The sequence below is a fragment of the Gorilla gorilla genome, chromosome 19 (assembly GCF_029281585.2).
Source record: "Gorilla gorilla gorilla isolate KB3781 chromosome 19, NHGRI_mGorGor1-v2.1_pri, whole genome shotgun sequence".
Classification (NCBI taxonomy): domain Eukaryota; kingdom Metazoa; phylum Chordata; class Mammalia; order Primates; family Hominidae; genus Gorilla; species Gorilla gorilla.
In genome coordinates, this window is record NC_073243.2 from 106,739,411 (window position 1) to 106,751,878 (window position 12,468).

General features: G+C 47.2%; 1 protein-coding gene and 1 long non-coding RNA gene across 3 annotated transcripts in view; one reads left to right on the forward strand and one right to left on the reverse strand.

Moving 5' to 3' along the window:
• ICE1 (interactor of little elongation complex ELL subunit 1) overlaps positions 1-4,403 on the reverse strand; it is a 67,455-nt gene extending 63,052 nt beyond the window's left edge. For both annotated transcript variants that reach the window (XM_063700851.1, XM_055367904.2), the window contains exon 1: positions 4,082-4,403. In XM_063700851.1, the coding sequence (XP_063556921.1) occupies positions 4,082-4,165 (84 nt within the window). In that variant the 5' untranslated portion in view covers positions 4,166-4,403. The remainder of the gene's footprint in view (positions 1-4,081) is intronic.
• A 256-nt stretch (positions 4,404-4,659) lies between these two features.
• The window catches only part of LOC134757632 (uncharacterized), a 110,053-nt gene continuing 102,244 nt past the window's right edge, over positions 4,660-12,468 (forward strand). The window contains exons 1-2 of the long non-coding RNA XR_010131853.1: positions 4,660-5,652; positions 6,214-6,303. This is a non-coding gene — a long non-coding RNA (uncharacterized lncRNA). The remainder of the gene's footprint in view (positions 5,653-6,213; positions 6,304-12,468) is intronic.

Here is a 12,468-nt window from a genome sequence, read left to right on the forward strand (position 1 = left end):
AGGGAGGATTAAGAAATGAAAGGAAGATTTTCAGGGCAAGCAAACCACTATTCAAGACAGAGAGGCAAGTTAGCCTAACATTACAGTTCAGAATGAAGTCACAACACCAATATGGTTGCCTACCATTGGAAAGACTGACTCTTATGTTACACTTGTAAATTCTCTGCATGATCAAAAAGTTAAAACTATAGCACAGAATATCTTCTCTCCCTACCTCTTTAGTTTCTCTCTCACACGACAGTTTAATTGAAATATGGAACTTCATGTAGTTATAATACACGCAGAAAATTATTTCCAAAAAGTGGTTATCTACTAATTGACCAAAAGAATTGCTTTTCCTTAATTCTCATTCTTTCCGATCTTGGTTCCCTCTGGAACTCCTGATTCCCTCTGGAAGGCACTCCCTGTTTAACCCTCTAACACACTTTATCTGTTTCTCCTTTCCTCACCATTCCATGTTCCCCTTCATCAAAGGCCACACATCAGCTAGTTGGTTTTCCGTCACTGACTCTAATGATAGCATGTAGTCCCATGAATTGGCCTCATGGTTTCAAAGATTCCTTTAAGTGACAGAACATAATGCCCCATTTTCCTATCCTCACACCTCCCTTCTGTCAAATAAGCTTTTTTTTTTTTTTTTTTTTTTTTTTGAGACTGAGTCTTGCTCTGTCACCCAGGCTGGAGTGCAGTGGTGGCACCATCTCGGCTCACTGCAACCTTGGCCTCCCAGGTTCAAGCAATTCTCCTGCCTCAGCCTCCTGAGCAGCTGGGATTACAGGCGCATGCCACCATGCCCGGCTAATTTTTGTATTTTTCGTAGAGACGGGGTTTCACCATCTTGGCCAAGCTGTTCTTGAACTCCTGACCTCGTGATCCACTGCCTTGGCCTCCCAAAGTGTTGGGATTACAGGCATGAGCCACCGCTCCTGGCCCAAATAAAATTCCTACACTGAACACAGTGCACGTCTAACCTGGCCTGCTATTTCCTTGAGGGATATTAGGGCACCTTGGAAGCACTGTGTTCCACAAACATTAAATCTGAAAATGGCTGAACACTCCTAGTTCTGACCTCATTCCAACTTCAGTCCCTTCCACCTTGATTTCCTCTTCCTCCTATATCTACCACAGTTCTCATGGTCATTTGAGTTTTAATCTCGGGACCTTCCATTTCCTGACATGAGACCTGCCCATTCTTTACACTGTCTCATATTCAGAACCTTTTTCTTCTTTATTCCCCTTCCCAGGAACCTTCAATTACTTCAGAGTTTTGTTATCACTATTATGTATTAGTAAAATAATTTACCATACCTAGTTGCACCCCCTCCAATCCATCCTGCATACCACCGTTACTTCTACTACAAGCACTGTCCTAATGTAACTATGCAAAAACCTTCACCATCCCATAACACTGACAGAAATAAGTACAAGAATTTATGATGGTTACCATTCAAGGTTCTCTATAAACTGCCAGGAACCTGTTTTTCTAGACTCACTTTGCACAACTACAGAATTCCTCCAGAGACTCTACTCATAACTTTCCCCTAAAAAGGTAATCCAATTCCAGGCCACAGAAAATCCAAATGCAATAGTGTCCTGACCTAGAGAAGAACTCTGTAAACTAAGGCCCTACTCCAGTGTTTATAATGTTTCAATGGAACACAGGCATACTCATTTCTTTATGAATTGTCTACAGCTGCTTTCACATGAAAATGGCAGAGCTGAGCAGTTCTGAGCAAGTCCCCAAAGCCTAAATACTTGTGATCTTGCTCCTTACAGAAAAAGTTTGCAGACCCCTGGATCTAGGATTACTCTTATTGATGTTCTGAGAACCCACAGCAGGAAATGTGGCAAGGGTAGAAGGAAGGAGATTCAATCTCTAGGTCATACATTAGAGTAGTTCACACCACGGTGGAAGCAGTGGAGATGTTGAAAAGTGGGTGAATAATGAAGGCAGAGCGGACACAATCTGATAAACTGGATACAGGTTATGAGAAAAAAAGAGCTGCACCAAGGATGCCATCTAGTTTCTGGCCTAAGCAACCAGAAGGATACAGTGGCTAAATTTAACCATAACAGATCCATGACTGAAAAGCACAGTTCACATCAGTAGTTCTTCTGCACAAAAGCCTCCAATGACTCACCATTTCCATCGCCCAAACCCCAACAATGGTCTACAGGAGCCCACACAATCAGGCCCTCCTCCTACCTTCCTGACTCCCAGCATTCACTCCGCTCCAGCTTCACTGGCCTTCTTGCTCTTCCCAAGCACACCAAGCCAGCTCCTGCTACAGTTGTTCACATCTGATGTTTCCACTGTATGGGAGACTTTTCTTCCAAGATTTCAACAGAGCTTATTATCTCACCTTTGTTCCAATATAAACGTTCCAGGACTCCCTACTTAAATTCCAACAGCCACTGTTCTAGTCCTCACCCATTCATTCCCTCCCCATCTCTGTTCAATTCATCAACAACGTTTTCATTACCCTCTAACATAACTCATTGTTTCATTTATCCTGCCACCCTCCTAGAATGGAAGCTCCAAGAGATCAAGAATTTTTGTCTTTTTCTCCCCTAATGCCATAATTGCAGTGTCTAAAATACGGCAGGTGATCAATAAATGTTTGTTGAGTGAACTGGCTAGAATAATAAATACAATGTATTAAAGATTCGGGAGAACTCCAATCACGTTCCTGGGGTGGGCGGGGGGGCGTTATAAGATACCTACACAATGCAGCTCAGTGAAGGCAATGATCTATTAGTTCTCTTTCTACTCACAAAAGCAGCACATTTCCTTCCTCCCCTTCCTTCAACACTTAAAATGTTTGCAATCAGTTCACAGATATTGCACTTAAAATGCAAACCAAGTTTCTCGGCATGGCCTACCTAGCCTGCACTCCCGTCTGGTCTCATCAACCATCTTCCGTGTGCACTATGCTCATGCCAACCATACCATGTTCTGCTCATCAAAGACACCCCGCTCCTTCTCACCAAAGGAACCTTTCCACCTGTTAATCCCTCTATCCAGAAAGCTCTTCCCACATCTCTTCTGACAGCCCGATCCTTCTCATTATTCAAATATCTGAAAGTTAGTGACTCAAAAATTCCCTAACTGACTACTCCAGCTAAGAGACAAGACCAATATTCCAACATCCTCCTTTATTTTCTAACACCTAAAATCTTCTGAGGACTTATTCACACATATGCATCTTACTTATGAGAGATCCTATTTTGTTCACCACAATGTCTGTAGTTCCTAGAACACTAGGTAGAGTAGGTAATGAGGTGCTGGTGAGTTCCGTTTTATCACTGAAACCGCGATAGTAGGAAGTTAAAAGAGACCCCCGACATCAGGCAGCTAGGAGAGTCGTGGGAAATGAGGGGCACTATTGCCCAAGTACCACCCCATAAGATCTGGAGCCATACTCTAGCAATTCTCCCTTACGTCACTCTAAAGAAGAGCCCACGCCGCTGTTAGAAACCTCCAGTCTCTGCATGCCTTTAATAAACTACTTTTATCAAACAACTGACAAGCTACTTGACCAATTACTTGGCTTGCTTTTTAAAAAATTAGCCTCGGGATGGCACATCTGCTATAAGCTGAAATGCCTCCCTAGACTCTTCGAGTCTAACGACTCAGACAACCCACATGTCACGTAAGATTCTGCCTCCAAACAACAAATACTCAGGATGGGCCAGAAGACCAAAGCGTTATCCTCAGGGACATAACTGCCCTCGGCGTTTCACCTGTCCCTCACTGACCTACGGAGTCAGCCCTAGGGAGCTCCGAGGCCGGGTAGGGAAGGTGGGGGCCCTCCAAACCTCGCTCACTCCACCCCCACCGTTACACCAGCGCATTCCAGTCAAAGAACTCTGGGTTTCAAGCTTAAATAAAGCAAAGAAAGCCGTCCCCAAAACTCATGTAGGAAAAAGTGAGCAGAGAGACGAGCGAGCAAGAGCTACGGTTGGGAAGAGAGAGCAGCGCACTGAGGCACAGCCCGAGCGGCCGGACCCCACATCCCTGCGCTCCCGGCCGGCCGAGCCGAGTCGCCCCCCGCGCCCGCGGCCCCGGGAGGTGCCGCACCTGCTGCAGAGAGGCGCAGCCCTGACATCGCGACAGGTCCGCCGCCGTCCCGGGCGCCGCCGAATGGGTCTCGCCCGGCATCATGGTGCCGCCGCCGGGCCCGGTGGGCACGCACGCCTCAGGGGCCCGCGGCGTCGGCCCCGTCCTGTCTCTGCTGATGCCGCCGGGGCCGCCGCCTGCCAGGCCGCTTCCCGCCAGGTCCGGGCGGGTCCATCCGTGCACAGAGGTCCCCGTGGGGCTAGCAAAAGGCTCTCCGAGCCAGAGCTGCCTCAGGCACTAAAAAGAAACGCTACCCGGCGCGGCCCCCGAGCGCGACGCAGTCCAGTCAGGGCCCCGCCCCGCCCTGGCTCGCCCCGCCCCTCCCCTGGGCGCGGGGCTGCCTAAGGCGCTGCCTGAGCAACACCGGGAGAGGAGCTGTGCTATGCGGCAGGGGAGACGCCCACAGAGGAGCAGCCAATAGGAGTAGAGGGATCGAAGGTGCATTCCTTCCACTGTTAAGGGTCGATCCTTTATTGCCACCTTGCTGTACGACAGGCTTTCCATAGACACCTAAAGGCCTCCGCTATGTGGGCGGTGACCCGCCCGTGACGTAAGCTCCAGACGCCTGAGAAGTGGAAGGACCCGGCGTCCAGGACAGGAAAGTGCGTGATTTACAGCTAGAGGGGTAGGCGCTGTCCCGGAGCCCGTCCTGGGCCAGGGAGCAGGAGAGGGAGGGACTACAGTTCCCGACGCGCTGCGGCGGAGATCGTGCGCTTCGGCGCCAGTTGCACGGCCTTAGCAGCCAGTGGCGGCTCCCCTGCTCCTGTAACAGTCCCCTTGTCTTCTGACCTTTCGCTCCTCGGTCATGTGTCCACGCCGGTCGCCGCGGCAGCCCGTGATGCCCGAGCGGCGGGTTCCCAGGCCCAGGTGTGGGCGCCACCGCCCACCATGCTCCAAGGCCAGAGCCTGGTTGAATCGTTCGCCGCCTTGTCCACCCATTTTGGCCATTATCCTGCCACCTCCAAATCCTGTTTTTGACACCTCTCGGGAGAGAGAGAAAACGGAAAGATAAAGGAATAAACTCCTCGTGGTCGTAGTTAGTGGGTAAATTCAGATCTCGTTTGAACCGAGGTTTTTCTTATCTCCAGCCACCGTATCCACCACCACCAGAATCGTCTTTTTAGTCATCACAGCTGGTCGCCGTCAGGACCTTGTTCAGAAGCCTGTCGCAGCTTCCATCGTGTGGTTATAAAATCCAAATTCCTTATAAAGTCCAAATTCAAGAGGAAGAATGCACGTTTAGTTAAGTTAATGTCTAGACCTTACCAGCCAATTTCTAGCTCCTCAGTATGGAAATTGCAACTGAAAACACCCCTTCCAAAAAAAGCAGTCTGCATTTTTCTCTGAGTTTTCTTCTCCAAATTTCGCACCCCTGACCTTGCTTACACACTCTGGATACCACCTGCTGTGGGGTGGCGAAAGCAGACATCCAGCGATAGCTAAGTTTCCTGTCGTTGACACCCAAGCAAGACAGGCGTGTACCTAACTGAGGACCTGCCGGTGATAGAAGTCTCAGCTTTTCTCAGAGACAGGTGGGCAGAAAACAAGGGAAGGTTAAAAAAGAAAAGGGAAGTGAGCAGATCCATAGCGGGACGCAGCTATACAGTGGAAGACAGACCATGTGACCCATTAGGGAAAGGGGCAGCAGGTATTAGAGAAAGACCTGTAGGGATCATGATCGTCCCGGTGCTAGCGTCTGATCCCAGACAAATTTATCTTCACCATTACTTCCCTTTTATGTACAGTTACTTAAATGTGTGTTTTTCCAAAGTACCTTACTGGAGAAGACACCAGCTCTCTCTCCCTCTACACCATCCACCCACAGCCATGATGCACTTTTATGATTAGGGGCACTTGGAGTTCTCACTGCTGCCTCCTTGTCTGTGCACCCTTGCTAATGTTTTCCCCTCACCTGGAACACGCTTCCTTCTAGCTCTAGGTGTAGAAATCCTACCTGCTCTTCCAGGCTCCGTGGTTTACCTCCACAACCCCAAGGATCTGCCACCTAAGGGGCAAAAAAGCCCCTTAGCACGGAGTAATTTTTAGTAACATCACATTTTGAGTTGGATGATAGTGATTTTTATGTCTTACAGATGAGTCTTCCCTTTAAATGCTGCAAAGTGCTGCATAGTAGATGTTAAATGAAAGTCAGAAGGAATCAAATGTACTGCAAATAATCGAAGGTAAGAAACAACAAATATTTCCCTTCAAAAATGTTAATAAAAGTGTATTTTCTCCTACCTTTCTCAAAGCCAGTTCTCAAGACAGCTAATGAAAACGAGTCTTGTTTACGTAATGCAGGGATAGGCAGACTCTGAAGAGCCACATGGTAAATATTTAAGCTTTGTAGGTCACACAGGTCTGTGCTACCTATTTGTCACCTTCTGTTTATTTAAGAAACTTCAAAATGTAAAAGTCATTCTTAGCATGCAGGCTGTACAAAAACAGGTGTGATTATTGGTCATAATGAAAATGTAGTAGGCCACTAATTGAGGAATGGTCAGAATTACATTTTTTCTCTTTCCCGCATGATGGGCCACACCTGTTTTGTCATCACGATGGAAACAAACAAGCAAGTGTGTATACTGCAAGTGGTGAACTATGGCTTTGGAAGCACACATCTGTCTTTAAATTCTTACGCAAATGACCTATTTGTGCTGGTGTTTCCTTACAGAGGACCAACGGTAATTTAAGTAAAAAGTGACAAGGATGGGACACACTCTATAGGATTCACTAGACAAATAGTAGTTATTAATAATTTATTGATGGCGGTATCCATTTTGGAAAGGAGATAAATATATCTTCAGCTGACTCATAGGAAAAAGATGGTTTGCTTTTTCTTTAAAAGCATTTTTCCTGTCAAACTTCCAAGATAAACTTGTTGTTTTTCTGCCAGAGAAGCCCTAAGACCCGGAGGAATGTCTGCATTCCAATCTCTGGTCTTGGGATTCCCTGTGCCTGTCGAATCCAGCCAGCTGTTCAGAGGATCCAACTCAAAAAGTCTCACTTCTCACCCCACACGCTCATTACCTCTCAGATACTTGGTATCTGCTTAAAACGAAAGCTCTGGAATTAGCATCATTGAGAGGTAACTGTTGATTTAGTTTATTAACATATACCTCCACTGAAATGGCTAATAGATATGGTCTAGAAACCAAGGAGAACTCAAAATGGAAAGCTGTCTATTCTTTGGAAGTTCAAGGCTATGCTTTTAATTGATGCATTTAACCGTAAGAAAAATGAACTATATGTTCATTTTTTTTCTTTTAAAAGTTGGAGGGATGTTTGATGGAATTGTTTGTGACTAACAGTGTGTTATTCAATGATATGACCCCGATTATTAGGTATTAATTTCCAGACCTGTGATGTAATGCTACCATATGCCCACAAGATGTCTGTCTTTCCCTGTGTGTTTTCCACATAAATAGAATTTCCGACGGTATTACGACTTAACCGAACCTTCTTGCGGAGGGGAAAGGCCATCCTCTGGGGCATCCTAGGGTGGAAGGCGTCTTGTGGGAACCACTTTGCTATCCGCCCACACACGTTCAACCAGGCTTAGTCCTAAGCTGTCTTTGCTCCAGTTTTTCTCAATACTCAGGGTTATAGTGTTGGGGTTTCGACTTGTCCTCAGACATCAGCAATTTGCTCACAGCCTCAGCTCTTACCCTCAAAGTGATTTGAAGCCAGAGAGTAAACATGTTGCTTCTTCCTGAAACACTGATGTTACTTAGAAACCGGACAAATAAAATTTAGTTTTGAAACAATTAGTTTGAAATAGAAGGCAAAACTGATATGATTATTAAAGCAAAATTTTCTTCAACCTGAGAAAGCTGATTGAGAAAAGTAAAGAAAAAAAAAAAAAAAAAAAAGCAACATTTGAAAGGACTTTCACAACTTTCACATTGCAGTCGCCCTCTGTAAAGGAGGAAAAGCCCACTCTGCCTTGCGGGTTTGTGAACACCTGGCGGCTGTAAGAGTTGGTCACACGAGAAGCTTCTTGTAGCTTCCGGGATTGGAGGAAGAAGGTGGCAGGTGCTCAGAGGTGACACGTGTTGAGGAGGGGATTCTCTGTAGAGCAGTTGGCAAGGGCATGTCCCACCTAACTCCGAGGAGGGATAGGAAAGGGAGGGACGTGTTTCCCCTTCACCTGAGGCCAGTGAGGGGTCTCCTTGGTTTCTAGACCACATCTAGCAGCCATTTCAGTGGATGTATATGTTAATAAATTAAATCAACAGTTGCCTCTCGATGATGCTATATTCCAGAGCTTTGTTTTCATCAGTGCCCCCACGAAGTGAAGCACTCAGAGTCAGACACTACATGCCCTAGAGTGGTTCCAAGGGAACCGTGGGACAGCTCCAGGAGATGGGTTGGAGGTGACTGAGCCGCATGCTCACCCGCACTAGGATGAGCAGGGGTTCTGCATACTGGATGCGGCGGGCATTTCAGTGGGAGCTGGGAGGAAAGCGAGGCTGAGGCAAAGTGAGCAGCCAGAAATAAAACTTTGCTCTTCCATCCCCCATTCAAAGAACTGTAGCTGGATGTCCACAGCTGGAAAGTCCTCACTTTGAACTGTATCCACACAGCACCAGTGGCAGCCACTCACCAAAACTTGTTTCTATTCTGTCTAGTTATTCCCCAGCCTCCCTGCACCTGACATGTGATTAAGTTCTACCAGCCAAACATCAGCAAAAGGGGCCTGGCCCCTAGGGCCTTCCTGTGCTCTTTGTCACTTCCTGCTGACTGGAAGAGGGATGAATCCCAGGACCCTGAGCTGGTGGTTAAGCTACTGTCTCTCGGCCCCACACCTTCCCTTTTATACTCTGCCTTGTGACGTAGGGACTGGGGAGCCACGTGCCACCTCTCCTGCCAGAGTTCTGTTCAGCTGTGCCAACAGATGTACCCAAGGAAACCAGAAGATAAGAGGTGGGAGAGGGGCCTGTGCCTCCCATCCTGTCCTGTCTGACTCCTGGTCCTGCTAGCGTCTTGCTATCCTTGCTTTCGCACCCTGGCAGTGGCAGTTCATGAACAGAGCAGCATACGAATTGGGTCTGCAGTTTCTGTGACACACGCAGAGCCAGCCTCATAGCATCCCCTCGGAGATACCAGCAAAGTTGGTTTCCCAGCTCCACAGAGCCCTGACTCCAAGAGCAGAGGCCCCAGCACCAGCCCAGAAGGTCCCTTCTTCATATGTCTGAGTGTGATTTCTGGGTGGCAGCTCCTCCACATTTCTGAGTTTTGCTCACTCCTTCCTCTTTCCTTTATTCTCTCCAGCCCAAGGTGTCGGCTGCTTCTTGCGGTGGCTCCTTCTGTGATATTTTAGTGTTTTGCTTTTACCTTTTCTCTCTTAAAATAATCTGGGTGTAATGTGGGTCTCCTGGCTGAGCTCTGCCCAAGTCCCGTGCGGAAGATGCTCTTCCGTCCCAAGGAGCTCGCTGCAGGTGAGAAGCCCACCCCACCAGCCTGTTCTTTGATCTTGGACTATGACTCAAGCACTTTGGGAAGCCAGGTTACAAAGACTGCGTCTTTTTCTCCTGATCCCTTCTCCTACCCCAAGCTTGGAGGGGTCACAAACAAGCTGGTGAATAAGGAAAATGTTGGAACAGAGGAAAAGCCTGTCTTGCCCCATTCCCACCCACCCACACCCATCTTGCTAGCGTCTAAGAATGGCCACCAGCTCCATGTGTAAGAAGCTAAGTTGAAGACAGGAAATAAGTGACAGCACATCACACTGGACTGTGTTGTCTCAGAGTGACTGGAAAGGCTAGGGTGCGTGCCCAAGACTGCATCTGGGGTAAGAAGGAGCCCAGAGGACAAATCCCACAGACAGCAATGATTTAAAAACCAAGACATGGAGGAAGTGACTTTATGATCATCTTCTGCTCGGTGCTGCCCTTCCTGAGGCGTGTGCATCCCTTCTCCTCCTCCTCCTCCTCCCCCTCCCCTCCTCCTTCCCCACTCCCTCCCCCTCCTCCTTCCCCTCTCCCTCCTCCTCACCCTCCTCCTCCTCTTCCTCTTCGTCCTCCTCCTCCTTCTGACTCACCTCCCAATGAATTTCTCAGTTGTTGTGTGTGCCCAGCTCTCATCCTTCACAGTGCACAGCTCCAATCAGCCCCTCTGCAATATTGGGCTTGGCGTGCAAGTGGCACCCCCTTCCATCCTAGGCAGTAAATCCAACCAGTTCTCTAAGGTCCATTCAAGTCCAGTTTCTATGGGAAATGTCCTTGATAGAGTTTTGAATATCAAACTTTTTTGGTTTTTTTTTTTGGTATCATTCTTGGTCCTTCCCTTTTTTTTCCTTTGTCTCCTCCCCACATATAAGCAGCATGAGTTCTGTTGGTAAGATGGCTGTCTGCCTGGCCCACCACAGCCATCATGGTCACTGCCATCCCTGGCAGCCGGTTCTGTCCTGGGTCCTGCGAGGAGCATCTCCCTGCAGCACGGTGCCTGCATGTGCCCCTGTTCTCCCACTTGCTAGGACCGAAAACTGAGGAGTTTGTCTGACTCCTTCTTTACTCCCACACCCTGTCACGGGGTCAGCCAGCCATAGTCAGCATGTGTGTGACTTCCAGCACCTCTCACTGTGTGCATCATCCTCTCCAGTCCTTGTGCCCTGACATCTGTGCCAGTGGGCAGAACCCACTCTACTTACTGTCATGTCCCCAACACCCAGACCATGTCTCCTAAACATCAGTTACCAAGAAATGATTGCTGAATCAGTTAAGCTGAGTGAATTAATACATTAATATGTTAAACAGCTGATATCTGGGTAAAAGTGTAATCCAGTGAGGTTAAAAACCAAAAGCTGCAGCAATCATGCTCCTTGGTCTTTACCCAGATGAGTTGACACTTAACATCACACACATTCCTGCACGTGAATATTTAAGCAGCTTTATTCAGAATTGTCAAAACATGGAAGAAAGCAAGATGTTCCTTTAGCAGGTGAATGGATAAATCAACTGTGATGCATGCAGACTGTATTAGTCTGTTCTCACACTACTATAAAGAACTGCCCAAGGCTGGGTAATTTATAAAGGAAAGAGGTGTAATTGACTCACAGTTCCACAGGGCTGGGGAGGCCTCAGGAAACTTACAATCATGGAGGAAGGGGGAAGCAAACATGCCCTTCACATGGCAGTAGGAAAGAGAAATGTCAAACAAATACGGGAAAAGCCCCTTATAAAACCATCAGATCGTGTGTGAACTCACTATCATGAGAACAGCAACATGGGGGTAATCACCCTTGTGATTCAATTACCTCCCGCTGGGTCTCTCCCACAACACGTGGGGATTATGTGAGCTACAATTCAAGATGAGGTTTGGGTGGGGACACATCCAAACTATATCACAAACCATGGAATATTATACAGTGCTAAAAAATAAATGAGCTCTCAAGCCATGAAAAGTCATGGGGAAACCTTAAATGAACGTTACTAAGGGAAAGAAGTCAACCTGAAAAGGCCACATGCTGTGTCATTCCAACTATATGGCATTCTAGAAAAGGGAAATGATAGAGACATTTAAAAAAAAAAAGTGGTTTCCTTGGTTTGAGATAGGGGAGGAAGGGATGAACAGGGAGAAGGATTTTTAGGGCAGTGAAAGAATTCTGTATATCATAGCGGTGGATACATGTGTTACATTTGTCAAAACTCCTAAAATGTCCAACACTGAGTGAACCCCAATGTAGACTATGAACTTTGGCGTGACACATAACAATGTGTCAGTGTAAAGTCACTGGTTACTGGTTATAACAAACGTACCACTATGAGTGTGGTGTTGATAGTGGAGGAGGCTGCGCATGCATGGGGGCAGGTGGTATATGAGAACTCTGTCCTTTTTGCTTGATTTTGCCGTGAAAGTAAAACTGCTCTAAAAAATAAAGTCTCTTTGGAGAAAAAAAAACAACAAAAACCAAGAGCAAACTTCCAGGCAGTGGGAGTAATGACAGGAAGTCTCCCTATCTGGAGTGAATGTGGCATGTTAAAGCATCAGAAGTCAGCTCAGATAACCCAGACTATAGTGAACAAGGGGCCACTTGGTATTGATTTACTTAAGAGGAGGGATGAGGCACAGGCTAGATCATGTAGAGTCTTGTAAGCCAGGGTAGAAAAGTTTTAGATCTTTGAAGAGGTTAAAGAAATGGAGTGGCATAATCTGACTTTACTTTAAACATATTTCATACTGCCTCTCATGGGAGATGGACTGGGACAAGGCAGCAGAAGAAGCCAGGACACCAGGGACCGGGCTGTGATCCAGGACACAGAGAATGGAGGCATGGCTGCAGTCCTGGCAGTGGAGTTAGATGGAAATAGAAGGAGCGAGGATCCCAAATTGTATTCCAAAGAGGC